Source organism: Phoca vitulina, unplaced genomic scaffold (assembly GCF_004348235.1).
Source record: "Phoca vitulina isolate PV1807 unplaced genomic scaffold, GSC_HSeal_1.0 scaffold65, whole genome shotgun sequence".
In the NCBI taxonomy this organism is placed as follows: domain Eukaryota; kingdom Metazoa; phylum Chordata; class Mammalia; order Carnivora; family Phocidae; genus Phoca; species Phoca vitulina.
In genome coordinates this window covers 9,512,788-9,536,984 of record NW_022589768.1, presented here as the reverse complement: position 1 = coordinate 9,536,984, position 24,197 = coordinate 9,512,788, and the positions used below count along the sequence as shown (strand labels likewise).

Below are 24,197 nucleotides of genomic sequence, written 5' to 3'. Positions count from 1 at the left end.
CCTTCCCCTGGAGAGGCTCTCGTCACTGGGTGTCCCCACAGACCGATCTTTTATTTGCTTCTGCTTCCCCTCTGGCCTCCTGGCGCAGTTCTGTTTTATGACTTCATAGCAGCAGGAAGAGCTGACAGCAGCCCTTCTGAGGCCCAGAGGGCTGGGTTTTTACATCAGTGGCTTTGGAGCCGAGGGTTGAGGTTCGTGTCCTTGGCAGATGTGGTCTCCCCTCCGTCTTTCAGGAAGTCTCCCCCTTTATCCTGAGTCAGGATTCCCACATGTGCCTGGGTTGGTTCTGATGACCTTTCTTTTGCGTCTCCTGACTCTGGCTGGGTGGCAGAAAGCTCAGGGTGGTTAAGATCCCAAGCAGAAGGACATGAAGAGGTGTCTTTTGACTCAGCCATACAGGTTTCCCAAGTCCTGGTAAGGGGCTCTATTGGTGGGTTTGTTTGTGACTTCAACTTCACATGTTGACAGCAGACACTTTTACTTTCTGTTTTGCTTGGTAGCCTCTCAGCTTCTTGCCTGAGAAGCTCCAGACTTCTCGTTTCCGTTAATCAGAAATCACATCTGCTCTCATTTCTCCTCCTCCCCATGACATCACACGCCTGCTTTCTGGAAGGGGACTGCAGTCTGTAATCCCAGTTAGAGCCACGTTCTGACATGCGAGTGACTTCACTCGGGAATCCGCAGGCTGCAGTGGCCGCAGGAAGTCTGAGTCCAAGATCTCTTAGCTGGGTTGAAGTCACCTTGGGCTTTGCTTGCTTTTCAGGTTGCAGTGCTTTTGTCCACAAAGGCTGTAGAGAAAGTCTGGCCTCCTGTGCAAAGGTCAAAATGAAGGTAAGACGTTTCTCAGGGTGGGAGAGTCCTGGTTGGGGTTTTTGTTTATGGTAATCATTTGGTACCAACACTGAGACCAAAACAACCAAACAGTAATTCTTCTCTAAAGCGACCGAGTCTCTTCTTAATTAACACACTTGGGCATCTGTGGCTTTTGGAAAACAAAATGCTTTCAGAACTCCGTGTTAAATACACATTTCTGTGCTTTTCTAGCATCTCGGTGTTGTTGTTAAGGTGGTTTTGTTCAGAGCCACATCTGCAGGCCTGCTCTGCCGGCCACACACCCGCTTTCTCCCGGCCACCCTGAGGGCACCAGGTGTCATTCAGGGACTTTGAGCTGCTGGGGAGCTGGGGAGGGCTGAGGGTTTGACGTGGCTGCCCGGGGCACGAAGCAGTTGGCTCTGGTCACGTGACACAAGAATAGGACACGTGCCGGGCGTGTGGAGGGACCTGCTCTGGGCACGCATGCTGTGCAGTCATGGGCACCGCTTATCAGGCGGCGGCCCTTAAAGAGAGTGGGTTTGGGGGCCCACCTTCAAGGTAGTGGTTTTCAGTGTTCTAGTCACCCATAAATAAATGTCCTTTTGTCCTTGTCAGAAGAGCACTCGCAGCTGCATCTACACGATGCTCAGCGTGCCGTGTGCTGCGTCAGTGAGCAAACATTTACGTTACAGTGGCCTCACACTTGAATGAGTGTGCTTTAGAGTCACCTCAGGGACTTGCTAAAAGACCATTTACTGCACCCCTCTCCCCAGGTTGCACACTCTGGGGTGGGGCCCAGGAATTTGCATTTCTAGTAAGTTCCCAGATGACGCAGATGCTGCGAGTCTGAACTAGTGTAAAAATGAATTACTTCTGTACCCCAGATCTTAGCAGCCCACGGGCATAAATTTTGTTTGGCTCTTGAAGTATTTTTTGTTGTTGATGATGCAGTTATTTTTAAAAATCACATTTCCTATCAATTGGGATTTCTAATTTCTCCTTAAAAAATTGGAAGATCTCAAAAAAAAAAAAAAAGAAAAAAAGAAAATTGGAAGATCTCACAACCCTGGTTATTTCCTCTTACCCAGCATTCCCGATTTTCACCTTGCTCTTTTTCCTGTTCTCCATAGTACTTCTCAGCTTCTCAGAGTTTCTATTTAACAGCCTGTATTTACTTACTACATTTATTTTGCGTGGTCTTGCACCTTCCCCCCCACTAGCATGTAAGCACTGAACTTGCCAAGCAGTTTGAAGTCAGGAATGTTTGATCCGTTGATAGATCCTAAGCATACAGCATGGACTCTGGAGGTCTAGGTCCCTGAATGTTGGGGAGATGGATGGGAAGTGGTAATCCACAGGGTCTGAGTGGCTGCCACCTCCTCGACAGGATGTGCGGGTTCCCTCCCCACCCCCACCCCACCTTGCCTCCTTCGCTTGTTGCCTGCCTGACCCTACAGGCACGGGGTTTGTGATCTGACAGGACTTAGTGCTATTGGGAATGTAGTAGGTTCCGTAGAAGGCTGATGATAGAGCTGTAGCATCTTCTCTTATAGGAGAACACAGCCTAGAAGGGGGAGTTTATTTTAAAATTGTGTCCACTAATGATTTATCTCCGAGTAATTGGTTCACTCTGTAACTTCTCACACACGGTGTTTCTGTCACATGCTACAACAAAAATCTCAATTGAAATTCGTACTTTACTTAAGGACTGTTTAGTCCCTTATTAACGCCAGTCACTGGACAAACAGGAATGAGAAAAGGCACAGATGCCGCTCTTCAGGACCCGGCATTCTGCTGGGGAAGATGTCGGGCAGTCGGGGACCATACATGAGGGGGAAACTATGTGGAGGTCTGTGCAGGATTCTCAGGGGCGGCCAGGCACTGCCTTGGGGGAGGAGGAAGGTGATGGTTGGCTTTCCCCGGGAGGTGGCTCTCACGTGGTCTTGAAATGGAGGGATACCCTGGGGCGAAGGGCGTTCCAGGCGGGAGAAGCAGCCTCTGCGGGGTCCTGGCACTCGCTCGGCGGGTTCAGAGGAGAGCCCGCCGGGGTGGCTGGCAGGATGCTGAGCAACCTGGCCAGGAGCGGGCTGGAGCTCTCTCCCTGCTCTGGGCTTCTTGAGACCATACGGAGGAGAAATTGTGGGCGCGGTCCGCGTGTATTTATTTATTCCCTTTTTCCTTCAGCAGCCCAGAGGGAGCCTTCAGGCACAGGACACATCTTCACTGCCCACAGTCATCATGAGGAGCAAGCGTAAGTCACTCAGCCCTGCTCTCTTCCAGCCCTTTTTGACTCTGGTTCAGGACTTAAACACACTTCTGTAATATTCATCTGTTATTCTTAATCAAGATTTGAGTGTTTATTTTGTGGTAAGTTAGAGGAGGGTGCAGGTGATTGGCCAAAAGCCTAACGTTCTACCATCAAACTCCCTTGGAAGCCTTCTAGAATAGTGTGTGTACTGGCTTGAGAGGCAGCCCTGTTGTCTGTCTGTTTAAGCAGGTGATCCCATGCATCTCGAAATTCCTCTTCCATGGGTTGACAGTTAGGCTTATTTTTAGCACCTCACGGTTGCACAAAGGAAATGAGATCTTTTTGATTAAACTTCTTAGTTTAGGGGCACCTCAGTGGCTCAGTCGGTTGAGCGTTTGCCTTTGGCTCAGGTCATGATCTCAGGGTCCTGGGATCGAGCCCCGTATCAGGTTCTCTGCTCAATCAGGGAGTCTGCTTCTCCCTCTGCTCCTCGCCCCTGCGCGCGTGCGCTCTCTCTCTCTCTCAAATGAATAAATAAAACCTTTTTTAAAAAACTTTTTAGTTTTTAAACTGTGAAGTAAATAATTCTCTTTTTTCCCCAAGGACTTCAAGTGGTACACAAAATTCAGTAAATCAAAGTGTCCCATTCACCAGTGTGTGCAAGGCTCCACTTTGGTTTTACTTAATGTTCTCCCTTTTTCATTCCCCATTCCCTTCCTCCTTCCTTCCCCTCCATAGCGCCCACTATAGTTATTTAACATGTATCTTTCTGATCTGCTCTGTCTTTACACAGATGTTTATATCTGAAAATAACTGTGTGTTGCGTTTGTATTAGATATGACTTACACTTCATTCTTTTTTCTCAATCTGCCATTTTAAGATCTACGCATGTTTTTATGTATAAGCTGTTATTCCATAATTAAATTATCGGTTCCCCCAAAGATGGATATCTAAGTCATTTCCAACTGCCACTGTAAATAACGCAGTACTGAATATCATCTTAATTGGCTCTACGGGAACCTGTGTGGGACTTACCCTAAGGCAGTGTTTTTCAAAGTGTAGTTCCTGGATCAATAAGAAGTGTGCATTCTTGGGCCCTACTGAGACCTGCTAAATCAGAAGTCCCAGAGGTGGAGCCCTATGATCTGTGCTTGAATAGATCCTCCAGGTGAGTCTGAATCACACTCAAGCTTGAGAACCACTGCTGCACACCGAGTTGCTCTGAGTTCTTCCAGAAGCGTGCAGATTCCCTCTAGATGGATTAAGTCTGCTTATTATCAGTCTTTGCATGTAGATTACTATAAGAAAGGTTTCGCCAGACCAACACCCACTTTAATCAGTGATCCAGTCCATTCCAACATCTTTTACCAGTCTAATCTTCCTTAAACTTTTTTTCTGGGACATTATCCCTTGCTTCAGAAATCTGTTTTCTTTCACATCAGAGAAAATAACATCTTTCTCTTTTTTTTTTTTAATACCTGTTATATGTTAGGTTATGTGTGTTACCTCTGACACAAGTATTCTCACTCCTGTTTTACACCCTCCAACACAGTATGGTGGTGAAGAGTACAGATTGTGGATTCAAGTCGTATGGGTTTGGGTCCAGCCCTACCACTCAGTAGCCATGTGACCTTGGGCATTTACTACATCCCCACTCTGTACTTTATTTTCCTCCTCTGTGAACGGATGGTAACAGTTTCAGTGGGTGGTTCTCAGGTTTAAATGAGATCACACCCATAAAGAACCTGATAGTAGGCCCTCTTAAGTGTTAGCTTCGGCTACTTTCATCATCCCCACAAATAGGGAAACTGAGGCTCAGATATTATGTCACTTGCCTGAGTGGAGTAGGGATTGGTTTCAAACAAGGGAAAGCTGTTATTTTCACCCCCCTATCTGTCCTTTAAAAACAAAGTTGTTCTTGGGACGCCTGGCTGGCTCAGTCGGTGTGACTCTTGATCTCGGGATTGTGAGTCCGAGCCCCACATTGGGTGTGAAGCTTACTTAAAAAATAAAAAAATTCAAAAAAAAAAAACCCAGAGTTGTCCTTTATCACTTTTAGGGTTCTGCGTAGCATGACTTCATTCTGCTTCTCCAGCCTTTTCTACTGATTCTTTATATACATCCTCTTTCTTTCTTTCTTTCTTCTCTTCTACTTGTGTTGTACTACGTGATTATTTCTGCCTTCATTCATACAGTTCTCCTCATCACAATGTCCTCTTTTCCTTCCGACTACCCACACCCTTGCCATTCTTCAAGAACCAGCGTCTCTTCCTCCGTTGGATTTTATCTGCTCACTGACCTCCCTCCTAAAACACCGAGGATAGGCCCCAGGCTCTTGGACACTTCAGCACATTCCCTTTTCTATCGTTGTTCTTATTCCCTGTTGGGGCAGGGCCCACATCTCCTGCTTCTCATGTGCTTCCTGCAGGAAGGCTCTGGTCATGTGGTAGTTAGCGTGTTTCTGGTGTTTTATTGTATCACCTTCCTCTAAATAGAATTTGGATTGGAAATTAATGGTTTTATTAATTTTTATTAAGTCAGAAACATCCTGCAATGCCGTGAATGTCATAACAGCTGCCCCAGTCTTATTTCCTCCAGCTCTTGACACTCCTGGGGATAGAGAGATCATGCAGCTCGTGTCTGGGGCACGAGCTCAGTTACGAAGGAAAAATAATTTGGTAGCCAAATGCCAGTGTGACCACTTGAGCATAAAATTAGAGTTTCAGTTTCCTCTCTGGTCATGTTCAGGAGACCTGCACAGTATGAGAACAGCTTAGCTGTGTGAGAGTAAAGTGTTGCATTTTTCTCAGCTGTAAATTAAAGGAATTGGTCAAAATCTGCGTTCTCAAACAACGTGCAGAGGAATCACTTGGGGATCGTAAAATGTGTGGACTCCCAGGTCCCACCCCCAAGGGACGAGAAGGGCTGGGAGTTTGCATATCTCCCCCCCACCTCAGATGTGGCTGGATAGGCACTCCCAAAGAACACTGGCCTCTGTTAATCTCTGGTTCCTTTTATCTTTAAAATTCTTCCAATTTTATTTTATTTTACTTTGAGTTATTTTCTGTGTTTAAATATACTATCACGCCATGATTCTTCATCCCCATTGCCTAATCTCCATGCTACCCCACAGCTAACCACTCTTCTTAGCTTTATATTTATCTTCTTCAAGTTTCTTTATTGAAGTAAAGCAAATACCAATTTGGCTTATTTTTCTTTTTTTTTAAAACATGGAAGTCTGTTGTGCACCTTTGTTCTGGGCCTTGATTTTTTTTCCCCCGTTACAGTATTATCTTGGAGATCTGCGTCAATTCGTGGAGAGTGTACTCATTTTTTTTTAAAGCTACATAGTATTTCAATGTGTGATGTACCATAATTTGTTAATAGATCTTCTTTTGATACTCATTTGTGTCATTGCTTGTATTTTGCTTTGACCAACAACATTGCATTGAATGACTTTGGACATAATGTCCTTTCAAGCATTACAAATATATCTTGTAGAATAAACATATCCAGGGTGCCTGACTGGCTCAATTGGTGGAGCCTGAGACTCTTGATCTTGGGGTTGTGAGTTCAAACCCCATCTTGGGAGTAGAGATTACATTAAAAAAAAAAAAAAAAGGTAAAATAAACCTATCCTAAAATGGAAATCTGGATCAAAGAATATAGGCATTTGCAGTTTCAATAGATATTGCCAGATTGTCCTTTGTAGAGTTTTTGTACCCACTTACACTCCCAGGGCAAATCTGTTTTAAAGAAATTTGCTTCTATTTGGCTTTGTCAGATGAGTCACTACTTGTGAGCTTGGATACGTGGTTCAGCCGGTGTCCCCTCTTCCTTTACAGCCTCACAGCCCAAGGAGCGTCCTCGATCTGCAGTCCTCCTGGCGGATGAAGCCACTGCCATTCCCATGTTTGCCCACAGACGGTCCCAGCAGAGTGTCTCACTCTCCAAAAGCGTCTCCATACAGAACATTGCTGGGTAAGTGGGGATTTAAAGATTGCACAGTTGACAGCTAGGTGACAAGAGCTTAATAACCATATCATTTGACAAAGAGATTCTTCTCATTGGGAAAATGTATAAAATAATGACTCGGTGCACAACCAAGTGTTGCAGACGTGGAGAATGGGAATTGCATTTTGATGCACTGTCATGCCCGTCATTTTGTAGCAAGGATCCCCTTTAAACACCACCATCAGCCACGTTGTCCTGTGCTTCATGCATGGTCAGCCTCGCTTTTAAGGAACCTGAGTTAAAAAAAGATGGTTTTTAGATGAAAATAAGAAGTGAAAATGGAGGGGCCGGGGGGGATGACTTCTTCCTGATTTTTGTTTGTAACCACTTATATTTTCAGATATTACACTTTTCTTTTGGTCAGATGAACCTAGTGTTTCTGCTTCTTTTTATAAATCTCTTTCCCGTGCTTGCATATTGACTCTTGAGTCAGTTTCATGGGAGTGAATAATGGGCCAGTTACGACCATTGGGTCCCCACTCACTCATTTGCCCGAAGTTCCTTTTGTGGTCCCTGCAAAAGCTGCTACGGCCCCTGACCGTCAGGCCGCAGCTGTCCCATGGCTGGCACAGGGCTGATGATGATGTTGCTGGCAGTTTTGGGTAATAAGACTTCTGCTTTCCCATCAAGTAAAGAAGTCATCTCAAATGTAGGACTCAAAACATCTCTTCCACCTCTCTTAACCTGGGCTGGGACAAAATTCTTAACTAAAGGATGCAAATCTTCTTCTGTCTGTACATCCTGACCTCTGTGCTGGCTAGTGTTTTCTTATTAAAGAAAAGTTTCAGGTATTTTTATCTTGTTTTGTCTTTGTATTGTCATTATCCAAAGGCCTTCCTTTCAGAGTTGTTATGGTTTCAAAATTTGTTTGCATTGTGACTTTAAAAAGCTAGTCTTTAAATAAAATGTAAAGCTTTTAATGACTCTGGCTTGCTTTTGTATCCTACCAGAAACATTTACTGGGGGCCTACTGTGCTGGCTGGTGGGTTGGGTTTGAGAAAGTCCAGGGAATACAGTTTATTAGAAGTGCTTGGTCTACAGATTATTTAGAGAACAAGGAGATAAAGTTAGTGGTTACACAGTGAGTTTCAAATGGAGAAATTTTTTTTTTTTAAAGGTTTTATCTATTTATTTGACAGAGAGATAGAGAACACAAGTAGGCAGAGGGAGAGGGAGAAGCAGGCTCCCCGCAGAGCAGGGAGCCCGATGCGGGATTCGATCCCAGGACCCTGGGATCATGACCTGAGCTGAAGGCAGCCACTTAACCGACTGAGCCCCCCAGGCACCCAAATGGAGAAATTTCTTATGTAATGTGTATAGAGTTTAAGGGAAGAGCATTCTCCTTGGTACCTATCCTTAAAAAAAAAAAAAAAAAAATTGAAGTTCAATTTTTGAACTTCTTGAACTCAAGAAGTTCAAGTTTGCAATGATGTTAGATGCTTCTGACCTTCATTAATAGTTTGTGTTGCATGTTGCCGGGTACCTGACATTAAGTAATTTGTCTTCCATCATTTGGTACTTAGAGCCAGCTGTCATTTTTAGAGTTTTTCAGGTTGAGAATGCAGACCATGGTTTATCAAAATGTGTTTGAGTAGGTGCTTCTTTTTGTCCCCAGAGTTGGCAATGACGAGAACATATCAAACACCTGGAAATTCCTGTCTCATTCAACAGACTCACTAAATAAAATCAGCAAGGTCAATGAGTCAACAGAGTCACTAACTGATGAGGGTAAGAGGAAATGATGGCCTGTGTCTTACGCATCTGTGGAGACTGGGTGCCGTTCCCTGAATATAATTGTTAATGGAATAATAGTACCTGCCTCTTCCTTACTCCTGTGAAGGTTCTCTAACTTGTCTCTAAAACATCAAACGCTTTATAATGAACTGGTAATCAGACTTATCCAGTTGTTAGGTAGTTGTCCACTGAGGGATGTCATTGACTTTCATGTGGTCATTCTCTAGTACAAACACTTGTCCTTCATCTGGACTTCTGGTCCGCGGTCAGTTGTAGCTCTCTCGGCAGGTTGTAAGCCTACTGTCTTCAACGAGTAAAGTTACCAGGTCCTTCTCAATTCCTTATTCACATAGGAATCCTGAATCTCAGTCACATTTGATTGATGTGATATTTATCACTCTTTTCCAGAGTTGTGAATGTGGAGTGTGTCACTCCCAAACAGGAAATGATTTTTCTCTGGTGCTAGACTATGCGTTCTGGGAATATTCCCAGTGTCAGTGCCATGTTTATGTCTTATGAAGTTATCACCCGAGGAGAGTCCAATGTAGGCTTTCTAGAGCTCACAGACCCCAGATTCTGATCCTGATCTTTTGATACTTTGAGGAGTAGGTACAGACATGAATGAAGGACAGCTAATGGGGGACTTCGAGATGGAATCCAAACAACTAGAAGCCGAGTCCTGGAGTCGCATAGTGGACAGCAAGTTTCTGAAACAGCAAAAGAAAGATGTGGTCAAACGGCAAGAAGTGATTTATGGTGAGACTCTCCATTTGCTCTGCTAATACTTGGTTTGCATTGTGCAGCATTTTTTATCGGGAATCACTAGACCATGGAAAGCCAATTTTCAAGTATGTAGCATGTCAGAGATTTTCTTTAAAAACTTTGAGGTCTAGAGACAGGATCTTATATCTGTCCTTTTCTCTTTAAAATTGTTTCCTTTAATTTTATTGAACGTTTTATTGACTGTGAGTGCTTATTTACGCAGCCGCCCTAGAGAGAGATCCCTTGTGACGGTACAGTTTGATTCCTCAGCTACACTGGAAACCAAGCACGAGTCATTTCTAGGAAATGGGACACAGTAAATTCTGAAAGGCTCTGAATCCAACGAAGACCACTTGGGAAACCACCATTTAAGAGTGATGGATTCCAGTATGCTGTCAGGAAACAGTGTTAGGTCACGTGAAATAGAGGAATAAGATGAGGACACTTTAGGGGAAAGACAGCTGTTGACCTGTTTTAAGTTTAAATTGTGCTCTAAACAGCTTTAAGACTAAAGTGGGCTCTAAATGGCCACGGATGACCTTTGAAGGAGAACGCTTTAAAGGAACATTCCTGATCGTTAAGCTTTGTCCTCCTCAGAGTTAATGCAGACAGAGTTGCACCACATCCGGACGCTGAAGATCATGAGCGACGTGTACAGCCGGGGGATGATGACGGAGCTGCTCTTTGAGCAGCAGACGGTGGAGAAGCTCTTCCCCTGTTTGGATGAGCTGATCAGTATCCATAGCCAGTTCTTTCAGAGGATCCTGGAGCGGAAGAAGGAATCTCTGGTGGATAAAAGTGAAAAGAACTTTCTCATCAAGAGGATGGGAGATGTGCTTGTAAATCAGGTGAGCAATGAGAAGGATCTTTCCCAAAAAATGGGGTAAAAAGTGAAGCTTTAGGGTTCAGCAGCCACTCATTCACATCCTGGCTGTACTATTTGTTATGTTTGTAAGCTTAGGCAAGTTATTGAATCTCTCTGAGCATCCAGTTTCCTTTTCTGTAAATGAGGACAGATTTTCTCTAACACCGTGGTTTTTGTTTTGTTTTGTTTTTAAAGATTTTATTTATTTATTTGAGAGAGAATGAGAGAGAGCACATGAGAGGGGGGAGGGTCAGAGGGAGAAGCAGACTCCCTGCCGAGCAGGGAGCCCGATGCGGGACTCGATCCAGGGACTCCAGGATCATGACCTGAGCCGAAGGCAGTCACTCAACCAACTGAGCCACCCAGGCGCCCCATCTAACACTGTTTTTTAAAACTAAAAGGAATGTATACATAAAATACCTAGTGTATATGGTAGATACTCAGTAAAAGTCCATTTTCCTTTCTCAGCATCCAGACTGTCATCAGAAACAGGGTAGTTTAAGAAATCAAAAGCTATCTGTTGGAATCTCAATGGCCCCCTGTGCCTCAAATCAAAAAGGAACTCATTTATCTGAAAACCAACTGAGCATAGAAAATTGAATAAGAAACTATCTAAAATAATTCATAAAATAGATCTTGCTGATACTTTCATCAAGGTGTGGTGTGGTTTCAACTCTACTCCAAAAACAGTTGGGCCAGAAGTTATTTTGAAAAAAGCGTTGCTAGTTTAACCTGAACAGACAGATGGGCACAGCGACGCCGGCTAGCTCTTCTTCCCCAGCAGGTCTCTGCCTCGGGGTGGAAGCAGAGGCTTCGTTGCTGGAACACTTGGTCGAGAGTGTTGTCCTTCCCTTATATTCTTCAGTCCATACCTCTCACCCCATTCATTCATTCCTTTCTCGCCTGTTTACTGGGCATCTAAATCCCAGCTGGAACCACAAAGGCAGACACAGCGTCGACCTGTGTCTCATGGACCCCATGCTCGCAAGTGAACGTAGGCATGGTAGGAGGTAAATGCACGCACAGTGCGGCATTTACCACCGGAACGCAGCCGTCTGCCGCAAACAGGGCCTCCAAGTGGGAGTGGTCAGCTCTGCAAGTGAGGACATCCCCTCCCAACATTTTCCACGACCCTCTCTCTGCCCTCAGACCTGCCCAGGTGCCTCGTCTGACCTTGACTGGTGGTGTCCACGGCTCACTGTACTCGTGCACCTGGGGATTCGTATCTTAGCCCCCTGCCCATGGCGTCCCTTTGTTGGCTCTGTGCGCCAGTTCAAGAGTCACCCTTTTAGAGCACGTGCTTTGTGATGGGAGTGGAGCACCTAAACTCTGTGCCTTACCTTCCCCTTTGGTAAAGGGGAAAAGGAAAAGCTAGCTACCCCGAGCCTTTTTTCCAGTTTTTCTGGTAAGGATTGATTTGTGTTGCCTTCAGAGGTTTTTAGTACAGTGGAAATTGATGCTTAGCAAGCATCATGTGGACCCCATGTAGAAACTCACTGGTTTACCCCAAAGTGAACATATCTTCAGATGAGCCGTTGAGATCACACACGTTTTAGGAATGATGAAAGGCCATGCAGAATGGTTAGGACTGCTGGCCTGAGGTAGGAGAGGTAAGCAGATCCTTAGGTAAGAATAGCTGTTTCTGATACCTTTCTTAAGACTATCTCAGAGGAAAACTTCTAGTGAGCCTCCTTGTTTTACCACCATGTTTATGACACATGGAAATTAGAACACATTTTGCATTACTTAAGTGCGCAGTACATAGATATTTCTGGGTGGTTGTTTTTTAAAATATAACATGTTTAATGAAATAAATGCATATGCCATATATAAATGTACCCATTGAAAGTATATAGCTCAAAAAAAAAAAGTACAGCTCAGTGGTCTGTATTCACAGAGTTGGACAACTGTCATCACAGTCAATTTTAAAGCATCTTTATCACCCTGCCCCTCAACTGCCCCTACCCTGGGCATCCACTAATCTCCTCTCTGTCTCTGTGGATTTGTCTATTCTGGACTTATTATGTAAATGGGATAAAACAATATAGAGACCTTTGCAGTTGGCTTTTTTCATTTAGAATAATGCTTTCAAGGTTCGTAAATATTGTAACGTATCCATATGCCATCCCTTTTTGTGGCTGAATAATGGTCCATCCTATGTATCTACCACATTGTATTTATCCTTTAAGGGACATTTGGTTTCTTTCCACTTGGGGGCATTTGTGAATATGGCACCCATGAACTTTCGTATCCAAGTTTTTGTGTGGAGTACGTTTTATGCCTCAGGGTGGAATTGCCGGTCACACAGTAACTAGCTTTCCAAGGAACTGCCAGACTATTTTCCAAAGCTGCTGCGCCATTTGAATCTTTGGGGGGAATTCTTGGGGAAGCACTCTTGGGTTTTATGAATAGGCTGGAAACTGTATACAAAATGGTGGTAAAATTTTAGCACCCTGAGCTCCAGCTTAACGTCTGTTGTCTTTTCTCCACAGTTTTCAGGGGAGAATGCAGAGCGCTTAAAGAAGACGTATGGCAAGTTTTGTGGGCAGCATAACCAGTCTGTGAACTACTTTAAAGACATTTATACCAAGGACAAGCGGTTCCAGGCCTTTGTGAAGGTATTGGTGTGAAACATGGAAATCTGCATGGTTGTCCAGGGCACTGTTGCTGTCCGTTGAACCAGAACCTTCCTCCAGTAGCTCCTGATAATCTGTTCTGTCCTTTGCAGAAGAAGATGAGCAGCGCCGTCGTGAGGAGGCTGGGAATCCCAGAGTGCATATTGCTGGTGACCCAGCGGATCACCAAATACCCAGTTTTATTCCAAAGAATATTGCAGTGTACCAAAGGTGAGCCCCTCTCCTTACCCAGTCGTGCCTGCCCTCGGACTGTTTCCCGTCTGTCCAGCAGCACAAGGGGCCCCAAGGAAGAGTTCCTTCAGGCTCTCACAGGTCTATAAGAGAACCTGTGTTTTGCCTTAAAAACCATTTTCTTGGGGCACCTGGGTGGCTCAGTTGGTTAAGAACGTGCTCAGCAGGGAGTCTGCTTCTCCCTCTGACCCTCCCCCCTCTCATGTACTCTCTCTCTCTCTCAAATAAATAAAATCTTTAAAATAAAAAAAAAAGTTTCCTTAAGTGAAAACTTGAAATGCTGCATCACCAGATGCAGGGTGGATGAGAGCAGGAAGGGAAAGAACCACTGACTCCCTCCAGATTCCGCACCCTGAGCATCTTTCTCCCTTACCACGAGATTGGGTGGTGCTTCCCCCGACTTCTTTCCATGAGTGCTAGACCTGCTGCTTTTTCTCACTCAGCCAGGACTTACGAGGTTCTCTCTTGGCTAACCCTGCTCCCAGGCAGTTCCGTTAAAGGTGAGGTGGTAAAACAAAGACATAAGTTAAAAAATTATTGCTCCTCTCCCTCCCTGAAATTGTTGGGTCCTTCTCCTTCAGGACATGGTATGGAATTGTGTGTTGTGTCTAGTAGTGAGAACATCTAACTTTATTTAGGATTAACCTGGTGACAGGGATCAGCACGTGACCTTTGGTGTGTTGGCTTCACTCTGCCAGACACACTGTCAGCCTGTCCCCAGAGGGAAGATGATGGTGTGGGGCGAGGAAGTAGGTTTCCCCCTCCTTGTCTGAACGGATCCATTAAAAACAGGATTATTCCTTCCTTCCAAGACAATGACGTGGAGCAGGAAGATCTGGCTCAGTCCCTGAGCCTGGTGAAGGATGTGATTGGAGCTGTGGACAGCAAAGTGGCAAGTTATGAAAAGAAAGTGCGTCTCAATGAGATTTATACAAAGACAGACAGCAAGTCGATCATGAGGATGAAGAGCGGCCAGATGTTTGCCAAGGAGGATTTGAAGCGGAAGAAGCTTGTGCGGGACGGGGCTGTGTTTCTGAAGAACGCAGCAGGAAGGTTGAAAGGTAAGGCTCGTTTTTGTCTGAGTCTCCGTGTACCGGAGAAAGAGCAAGCAGAATTCAGATGTTTTTGTTAGAAACCCGCCGCCAGGCTTTTCCTAGGGAGCCCACGTCCGCACATCACACAGGAACAACAGTCCTTTAATTGTTCTTAATTTTGTATCAAAAAGGATGAGGTTGAGATAAATTACAAGATCAGAAACTCCTCCAGTAAGATAACAAGGGAATGATGCAGGTAGGGAAATTGGAAAAAAAAAACTAATTTAAAAATAAAGCAAGGTGGCCCTTCTCGGCACCTACTCCCGGTGGCCCCGAGGGCGTGCGGACCAGGGGCGGCCCCAGAGAGGAGGCGGCAGAGGGGGGCTGGTGTGTGGGTCTGCGTGTTGCGGCGTGGCCCTCGTGTCCAGAATCGGGAGGAGCGGGAGACCACAAGGACAGGCCCAGGAGCAGTGATGTCCAAAGAGGAACAAAATACCTCATGCCAGCCAGGAAAACGAAAGGAAGGATGAAAAGGAGCAAGTTGCTAATAACGGAGAGCCATTGGCCCTGCCCTGGAAGCCAGTGACTGTGTGTCATGTGCCTCGAGTCAGTCGTCGTCGGTCCCATTCCGCGGTATAGCTGGGACACGCGTCAGTGGCTCGGAGGGCCACGGGGTGAGGGGGGCGTGTATGGAAAGGCTCAAGAGGAAGTGAGACAGCAGAGGGAAAAGCAGTTCAGCCGTCGCCTGCGGGCCCTGAGCACTGCCCCTCCTCACCACGGCTGTCATGAGGAGTGTGGCCTAGGCCTCGAATCCTGATGTTTTCCCTCCAGCTCATAGGAAGACACACATGCCTCCTGAACTGAACGTTCTCAGTGCACCATTGTTGTAAACCTTCTGGTGTTATGTGTCTCTTGTGGCAAGATGCTCGTTCTATATTGTGAAGTTCATAATGCCGTTTAAAAAGGAAAAAAAAAAAGCCAAGTGTAAGATTACTACAAAAACTTGGGCTATTAAAGGAAGGTGTATTCCCCTACAGAAACGGGCAACAGATTTGGGGTTGGCGTCTCTGGAAACAGGTGCAAGGAGGGGAAGCCCCATCAGGCAGCAATTCAGAGTCTGTGAGATTAAAAACACATCACCTGTTCTGAAGAGAGATGGTAGAGGACTTTTCAGCTCCCAAGACCTTAGAGGAAATGTATTTTTAACTCACACCAACTAGATGATTAAAACTTGATGATATTCATCTCTTTTATCTTTCTCTAAGCAAGAGATGATAAAAGATACTAATTTTCCATTTGGTTTTAATTTTTTCTTGTAAAGGATGAGCTACATCAAGTTAAGGAAGTTACTGTGAGGTTTGTTAATTCATCTATACATCTGATTTTTTTTTTTTTTAATCTGTTCGTCAAACCTGTCCTCTCTAGGCCTGTGTAACAGCTCTGACTTGACCAGCAGCCCTGAGCATGCCCCAGCCCGGCCCCGGCCCCTGCGAGCTGCGTGCTCGAGGCAGGCTGGCCCCGTGCCGTCAGCCCCGCTGACGTAAAGCCAAGGCTGGGGATGAAATGTGGGCCTCTCTCCCGTCTCTCATGTGTCAGGAACGCTGTAGGCAGCTGCTGCCAGCCAGTGGCCTGGAGTCCAGCTAGCGTCTCACCCGGCTTGGACCAAACAGTAAAGGCGGCCCAGGCGATCGGTGGGCCTCAAAGGTGAATGAAGCTGACCACGCCTAGAAGTTGGGCTCCGAACGAAGAGGCCTGTGAAGAGGTGCTTGCCGCACAGTCCGCTGGGTGCTGGAACCAAGAGCTGAACTAAGCACTGGGGGAGGCAGTGCGGAGTGGCATGGAGCTAGTGGTGAAGGATGAAGGGCAGGCGCACCCGGCTCTCCGGCAGCAGAGACAGTGGCGGGGAGGGCAGGGGACACGGGCAGAGAGGGGCCTTGTCCAGACGGAGACACGGACAGCTGACACTGTTAATGGGGGTGGGCAAAGAATGGGTTCCAGATGGAGGGTTTCCAGCAAGGAAGGGACACAGTAGATTGTTTTCTAGCACGCAGTGGAGGCAGCGAGGGGGTGCCTTAAAGGACAAGCGGTTCTAGGCCTTTGGGGAGAGACTGGCGACAGACACAGGAGCGCCCCTGCTGCAGGGGCCTGAGTTGCCCGGGGGGCATGAAAAGGAAGGACAGGAGGCTTTCAGAGAAAAGACCAGGCCCCTCCTGCCTCCAGCAGATGTGTCTCCCTGCTGCACGGTGAACTTGGACTAGGTGATCCGCAAAGCTCCCTCCGTCCTTCCAGCCCCAGTTCTCTGATGCTCCGAGAAGCCCGGATCAGGACTCTTCCCACACTTGCGAAGCGCCTGCCTCCTCTTGCAAGGCCCTGAATTTCCTAGAGCGGCCGCTGCCTGGAGCCAGCACTTGGTTCTTTCCTGTGCATGGCGGTTTATTTATCCACTCCCAAACTAGCAACGACTGGATCCCAGCTGTGGGCATGAAGCTGTGGGCCACCAGTGGCACAGGACAGGCTCTCTGGCCTGAAGGGCCTCCAGTGCACTTAGGGGCTGGTGGGGAGCCCTTTGCCCTCAGACAAGCTCGTGCCAGGAACAGCCAGTCCTGCGCTGGGCACCCCTCGAGAGGGCTGGGCTTGTTTTTCTCTGATCCACTGACACTGGTCACAGAAGCCTCAGCATGCCACGAAGTGGAAACTTGTGTTTTGGAACTTTTTTTTTCTTTTTTGGCAGACACCCGAATTATTTACAAGTAAACTTTAAGAAACTTGTCCAAACTAATAGCAGTCCACAGAATAGTCATGCACAGCCTGGTTGGTCTTGGCTGAAAACGGTACCTCCCTAGGAACCAGCTGTGCTTGCTTCTGTTCTCTTCGTAGCTGTGTCGTGAGTTACCAGGGAGGGGCTCCCGCTGTGGCAGAAGCAGGACAGAAGGCCTGACCGCCTGGGAGGGGGCTGCATGAGTCTGCTCCATTCTCTCCCCAGGGGCTGTGGGGGTCGATGACACGGGGCGGCCAGCCTGTTAGCTCTCTGGAGACGCCAGACTTTGTCTCTAGGGGAGTACTGGGAGATGCCACTCCCTGTTCTCCAGCAGAGCGGGAGCTGGTGGCATTTCCTGGATTACTAGATCCAAGTAGAGCTCTCACTTGGCTTTTGTCTGAGTTGAGAGGAAGAGCAGCCTGTGTCTATGGTAGAGGTTGAGGCTGAGTAGGACCTCTTGGAGCCGGGGGACGAGCCGTTGTGTTCGCAGGTACCTGTGGAATGAGAGGGCCTCGTGGAGCCGTTCTGTCCTGTGGGTCGGGGGAAGCCTACCTTTCATTAGACTGAGCTCTTTCGATACATGACCTCTTGGCAGCTCTCCGGTCTGCTCTCCCACGCCTCTCCCAGCATTAGGATCGGAAGTCGAGGAGTATTATGACCTGAGTATTTGGTGGAATATGTTGCTATTACTATCTGTTAAAGTCCTTCCCAGCTTTATTCTTAAAGTATTTTGTTCTTCAAGTCTCTCCTTATGGGATTATCTTTCCAGAATGGAGTACTCAAGCTTTGTCAAGATAAGGCTTTGGTGATAACTACATTTAAAAATGCCTCTAAAAATGTAATGACCGATGTGGATCCTGCATAAATGTAAACCCCTCCATCACCTTGGAGGAGTAGAGGGTACTCTCCCATCCTGACTTGCTCTGTGGGGCGGATTGCTGAGTTGGCATCTAACTTGCTTCACTGCTAAGTAATCCTTGTCCTTTCTCTCCGTCCCCACTTACAGAGGTTCAGGCAGTTCTGCTTACTGACATTTTAGTGTTCCTTCAAGAAAAAGACCAGAAATACGTCTTCGCGTCACTGGTAAGCTGAACTGTCAGGCTCTTCCATTTGTAACAAATAGTATTTGAAACAGCCAGCTTAAGTATGGGGTCCGGACGCTGGATTCCTGCTCTCCCACCCTTTCAGCATTACTTTGCTCAGGACAGATTCCTCTGAGTATTTCCTCAGATACTCTTGCAGTTTTCCACCCTACCCCCCAAAAAATTATTTTTCTGTTCCCTCTCAGTCCCTTTGAGAGCCTTGGACGTTTGACCTAAAGAGATCTATCACTGGAGTATTTCTCGCACATTATGCCCCATAAATTGTGCTAATTTGTAATGTTGCCAGCCAGTCACAGAGGAACCTAGAAGGATTCATCATGTAGAAACCATGTCTGAAAACTCTGTAGATACAAATTATCATTTCTTTTTTGGAAATCTTTTTCTGTTTGATAAAATGGAGATGAAATAACGAGATACTTCTCTTTATCTTGAATCTACCGTTGTTTGTTAAACCATGTGCTTTTTTTCCCAGTCTTCCTGAGAAATAATTGACATACATCATCATCTAAGGTGTACAGAATAATGATTCGATTTACATATATTATTAAATGATGATCACAATAAGTTTAGCTAATACTCATCATCTCATGTAGATACAATATAAAGAAAAGAAGGAAGAAATGAAAATAGTTGCTGTGATAAGAACCCTGAGAATTTGTTTATTTGTACCAAATAGCAGAATTAGTCGTAGTCCTCGTGTTCACGTTCCATTCCTAGAGCTTCTTTATCTCATAGCTGGGAGTTTGTGCCTTTTGACCACCCTCCTCCATCTCATTCCCCCTGCCTACCCCTCCACATCTGGTAACCACAAGTCCGGTCTCTTTTTTCTGTGAGTTTGGTGTGGGGTTGTTTTGTTTTTTTAGATTCCACACGTGAGTGAGATCATGCATCTGGTCTTGCCTTAGATCAGAGTTGTTCTTGAGAGTTAGAATATTGTATGCCTTTCTTACATCGACCCTCTCCCCTTTTTCCAGGACCAGAAATCAACAGTGATCTCGTTAAAGAAGCTGATTGTCAGGGAAGTAGCACATGAGGAGAAAGGTTTATTCTTAATCAGTATGGGGATGAAGGACCCAGAGATGGTGGAAGTGCATGCCAGCTCCAAGGAGGAGCGAAACAGCTGGATTCAGATCGTTCAGGACACGATCAACACCCTGTAAGTCAAACGCCAGGGCCCATCCCAGCCTCTGATTTTTATGCTCGAGGGGGCAGTGACCAGAGTCCTCAACATCGTGGGGGCTGTTGGTCCATTTTGTTTTGTTTTGGGATTAGGAACAGAGATGAAGATGAAGGAATTCCTAGCGAGAATGAGGAAGAAAAGAGGATGCTGGACACCAAAGCCCGAGAACTGAAAGGTAAGGCTGTGGGAAGCGTCCGCGACCTTGTCCGTGGGGGGAACTGCAAGAGGCTCCCAGGGCGATGCGGCCCCTCGGCTCCAGAGTTGTCCTGGCAGCTTCAGAACAGGGTGGTGAGTGGCTTTTAACGAAAGAGCAACTGACCTGAGCCGACGTGGATCCCGGGTCCCGTAAAACGGCCGTCGGAAGGTGTCTGACCCTAGGTCAAGGGGGTACTGGTTCTCTGTTCTCACTCTGTGTTCTTGGACCCTGGTGACATTCTTTGTACTTTGTCACAGAAGAATTTGCTAAAACTCACGGTCATATTTGAGATTCAGACAGAAGGGTACTTGAGGAAAAGAATTTTCCAGTTAATGTTCCAGTTACTGTTTTTGTCCGTACCCTGCCGCTATGCTGTGTGTCCACCGTGAGTTACGAGGTGGTTCTGGGAGAGGTGTTCTCACCGATTATGCTCGACCTCTGTTTGTTGAGTCCCTGCTGTTCCGGGTAGTCTTGTAAACACCCCTACAAGATATGTTTGCCAGTCCCCATTGTGCAGATGAGAAAGCTGAGGCCCACAAAGGCCACGCGGTCCAGGGTCACATACGTGGAGCATGGCAGAGGCTTCTTCTCCCCTGCTTTCTAAACAGCAGCGTGGGTGCTCCCCTCTCTTTGCCAGTGCTTGTCGAATATTCCAAAGTAAAGACTGTGCTTTGGGTAGAAATAAGGCCCAGAGTCAAATAAATGTTAGCACCCGAGGAGTTTGGTTAGTCCTTTAAGCTGGACAAAGCAGTAACACTGTGTTTGGGGGTGGGGGGTGGGGAGGCAGATTTAGACGAGATCGGGCGCGTTCAGGGTGGTATGGCCGTAGACGGGAGGCAGATTTAGGCTGAAGCCAGAGTTACACCTGATTTATTGGCCCACGGTTAATATGGCAGATATGAAAACTTCCTTCTCTTCACATGCATGAAGCCCCCGGCCAGGCACACTGCTAAGTGCTGGGGGTGCAGAGATTCCTAAAGCAGCATCCCTGCTGTCAGGGAGCCCCCCGTTAGCAAGGAAGACGTACGGAAATGATGGGACGGGACCGCAGGCACGTCTAAAGGACCAAATCCTGCCTGCGAAGCTGACGCATGAGCTGAGTCTAAAGCAGTTACTGCACCAGACGAGAGGAGCAGTTAGGGGAAGAGTGAAAGAGGACTTGAGTGTGTGCAATGTCAGTGGGGGGGAGGGTCAGGGCCAAGAGGTGGGGATTTAGCTGGAAAGGCACCAGGGCTTGAACGGCAGCAAGGGAATGATATAATCTGTGAAGAAAATGTCAGTCTAAGTTGTCTTCGTTGGCATTGAAGCCCGTGGGCGAATTGCTTGAGGGAGTAGGGGAGCCACTGGGAGTAGAAAGCAGGACTGGGAGGCTCCTGGGAGAGGGGTGGGTGTGGACGGCAGGGCGGAGCAGGGAGACAGAAGCCCTCCCAGGTCCTCGGCGTGGCCCAGCTGGAGGATGAAGGTGATGTTGGCTGAAGAAGGGATCACACGCCAGAGGGAGGAGGGGGATGGCAAGAACGGAGAAAAGAGCTTTCTGACAAGCCGAGGACAAGACATCTAAGTAGAGCTAGCCACAGGCTGGCGGGACTCTTGGTCTGGCGCTCAGAAAAGCGGGCAGGATTCGGGCTGCTTTGCCTGAGTCACCAGCACATGGGAGGTCACTGAAGCCAGGGGAGGGAATATCCCCAGAAGGATGTGTGTGAGGTGTAGGAGGCCACCCAGGATGGAGCTGAGAGGAGGCCCCAGGTATTACTCCACTGCAGATGGCAGGAAGAGAACCAGTGATGTCCTCCAAGTAAGGGGCGGGGGGGGGACTGGTTTAAAAGGAGAGGGGACCGGTTTAAAAGGAGAGGGGAGGGGTGCCTGGGTGGCTCAGTTGGTTAATTGTCCGGTTCTTGATTTCAGCTCAGGTCATGATCTCAGGGTCATGAGGTCGAGTCCCGTGTCAGGCTCCATGCTCAACGCAGTCGGCTGGAGATTCTTTCTCTTCCTTTCCGTCTGCCCCTCCCCCTGCTCATGTACTGTCTAGATAGATAGATAGATAGATAGATAGATAGATAGATAGATAGATAGATAGATAGATAGATAGATTAGATAGATAGATAGATAGATAGAAAGAATCTTTAAAAAAAAAAAAAAAGGAATCATCCATGCTGGAGAAGATGAAACAGAAGCCTCATTGGATCAGTAATGAAGGGTAGACTTGGAAAGAGCAGATGCAGACGAGAGTGGGTTGAGAAATAAACAGGAGGTAGGGGAGTGGAAACAAAATGCAGGTTTGTTGTGTCAGAAATTCTGATTTTGCCTAGAAAGACGCTGGATGGATTTGCCCCTGCGGTGGAAAGGGGGCTTGGGGGGTGGAGCTGTGTTGTGTGTTGTCCCACCAGTGACCACAAGGTGGCACTCGTGTCCTGGTTCTCTTACTAAACACCAGCCCTTTTCTCCATCCTCCCTGCAGAGCAACTTCAGCAGAAGGACCAGCAGATCCTCCTCTTACTGGAAGAGAAGGAGATGATTTTCCGAGACATGACTGAGTGCAGCACCCCCTTGCCGGAGGACTGCTCCCCGACTCAGAGCTCTAGAATCCTCTTCCGCTCCAACACAGAAGAGGCTCTCAAAGGAGGACCTTTAATGAAAAGTGCAATAAATGAGGGTAATTGCCCCTCTTAATCTCTTCCCAAAGTGCTTTATGCACTAACATTACCTACCAAATTTTACTTTTCCATTGTAAAATAAAGTACAGGTACAGAAAACAACCCAAAACGAATATTTTGCTTCATAAATTATTATCAGGGGAACATCCTTGTAACCGCTACCCAGGTCAAGAAATAAGATGTGGCCAGACACCCCAAAGCCCTTCCACACGTTCTGTCCCCATCAAAGCTCCCTCCCTCCTTCCCAAAAGGAACAGGTACTGTGACTTACACGTTTCCATTCAGTTCTATGGCCAGGGTCCTATTTGTAGACACTATAGTCTTATGTTTTTTTATAGGCCTTTCCAGATTCCTAATTTCCAGGCCTCCCCACCATCCCTTTCTTTTCCACATAATTTATCTTCGAAGAATCTGAGCTTTTTGACCTAGAGTGTCTCTCAGAGTCCAGCTTTTATTCACACAGGGTTTCTGTTCATCTGTCCGCTACGCTAGTTCCTTCAGATTTTGAGCTGGATACGGAGGCTTAATTACTCAGGCTTGATCCCCGTGGTAAGCTGTGTTCTTGGAGTGTTGTGCTCCTTTATCGGAGGCACAAGATAGCTAGCTGTCTCCTTTGTAACATGCAGGAAAAGGAAGATAAAAGGATAGATACTGGATTTTTCCCCCTTTATTTACCAATTATCAGGATAGTGAATTGATCTGGGGTCACTCTCTAAGGGTGACCTGTACTTTTTAGATAGTCTTACAGACTCATGAATTTAAACTTACTTGATGGTTTTCAGGTCACTGCAGTGATTATCCATACTAAACATTCAGAATGTCCTCTATTTGCCAACCAGCGCCTCTTTGTTTGGCTTCCAGGTGCTTCTGACCTGACCCCAGGAGTTTCTGAGAGCTTCGTTGCTCTTTGGTATATTAAGATGTTCTAGACTCACTTTGTTTTCTGCCCAGTCTAGAGTCCTTTCTCTAAGGAACTCTTGTATCTTTTAGTGGGAAATGCTGTTTTAAGACCACAATCTGGGCAGCAGGGATGGTCATTGCTGCTGGGTTTTTCGTTTGTCATTTTGGACGTCTGGAGCTCATCCTTTAGTAGCTGTCTCGGGAAAGGCTCATGAGAACACTGCACCCTGTGTCCTTTGCACACTGGTAATAATTTGTGCTGCGTAAAGCTTGGAAGTCTGCTCCATGGGATATGAAATCCTTGGTTCACATTTTCTTCCCTCGGGTATCTTAATTGCTCTTAAATAATGTTCTTCCTTTTTTCTGGTGTAAAGCATTCCTGTCAGAGTGCAATCATAGTTTCAGTTCTCCCCCTTGTAAGTCCCATGCTTTCTGCCTAGGCTACTTTTTCAAAATCCAGGTAGTTTTACTAGCATACGCCTTATGTTGGGGTTGTTCTGGGTTGATGTTCTCAAGGTCACAGTGTTCTAATTTGATGTGGTTTCAGAGTTTTCCGATTTCAGAAAAGTATTCTTAAATTATAGCTTTTAGTATTTTTCTCTGCCCTTGTTTGGATTCTCTTCTTCAAGAACTCCCGTGATCTGCATGCTGGACCCCCTCTGCCTGTCCTCCGTACGCGTTGCTCTCCTCACGCTTTGTATCTCTTCATCTTTTTCATGTTTAAGTATTCTTCCTTCCACCTTCTGGTAAGTCATTTTCTGTTGGGTTTATTTTGCTCTTATGATCTAGTTTTCCTCTCTAAAATGATAATTTCTCTTTGTTTCCACTCCTTGGCATCTGTGTTTCCCGATTCTACTCTGGGTTCCTCCATGGCCGTGTCCTCCCCTTGCAGTAAGTAGCCCGTCCACTTCATGGACACGTCTCTCTGAGGTGCTGTTATCCCACGCGGGGAGCCATGCCCCTCGTTCTTTCTCTCGCTCTTTTTCCTTAGTGTTGTGTGGGGTTTGACTTGGATGTTTCCCAGTTGCTCATTTTTACATGAAATAAGTTTCCTAAGTTTTTAGGTTCA

At 46.5% G+C, this 24,197-nt stretch overlaps 1 protein-coding gene across 2 annotated transcripts in view; it reads left to right on the top strand.

Annotated features, from left to right (window-relative positions):
* AKAP13 (A-kinase anchoring protein 13) overlaps positions 1–24,197 on the top strand; it is a 313,740-nt gene that overhangs the window by 279,202 nt on the left and 10,341 nt on the right. Inside the window, exons 19-31 of one of the 2 annotated variants that reach the window (XM_032392054.1) lie at positions 764–831; positions 2,998–3,064; positions 6,907–7,042; positions 8,691–8,803; positions 9,413–9,565; positions 10,169–10,419; positions 12,929–13,054; positions 13,165–13,282; positions 14,116–14,364; positions 18,102–18,178; positions 19,173–19,354; positions 19,471–19,553; positions 22,033–22,227. In XM_032392054.1, the coding sequence (XP_032247945.1) occupies positions 764–831; positions 2,998–3,064; positions 6,907–7,042; positions 8,691–8,803; positions 9,413–9,565; positions 10,169–10,419; positions 12,929–13,054; positions 13,165–13,282; positions 14,116–14,364; positions 18,102–18,178; positions 19,173–19,354; positions 19,471–19,553; positions 22,033–22,227 (1,818 nt within the window). The remainder of the gene's footprint in view (positions 1–763; positions 832–2,997; positions 3,065–6,906; positions 7,043–8,690; positions 8,804–9,412; positions 9,566–10,168; positions 10,420–12,928; positions 13,055–13,164; positions 13,283–14,115; positions 14,365–18,101; positions 18,179–19,172; positions 19,355–19,470; positions 19,554–22,032; positions 22,228–24,197) is intronic. The other variant, XM_032392053.1, reaches the window with a different exon arrangement.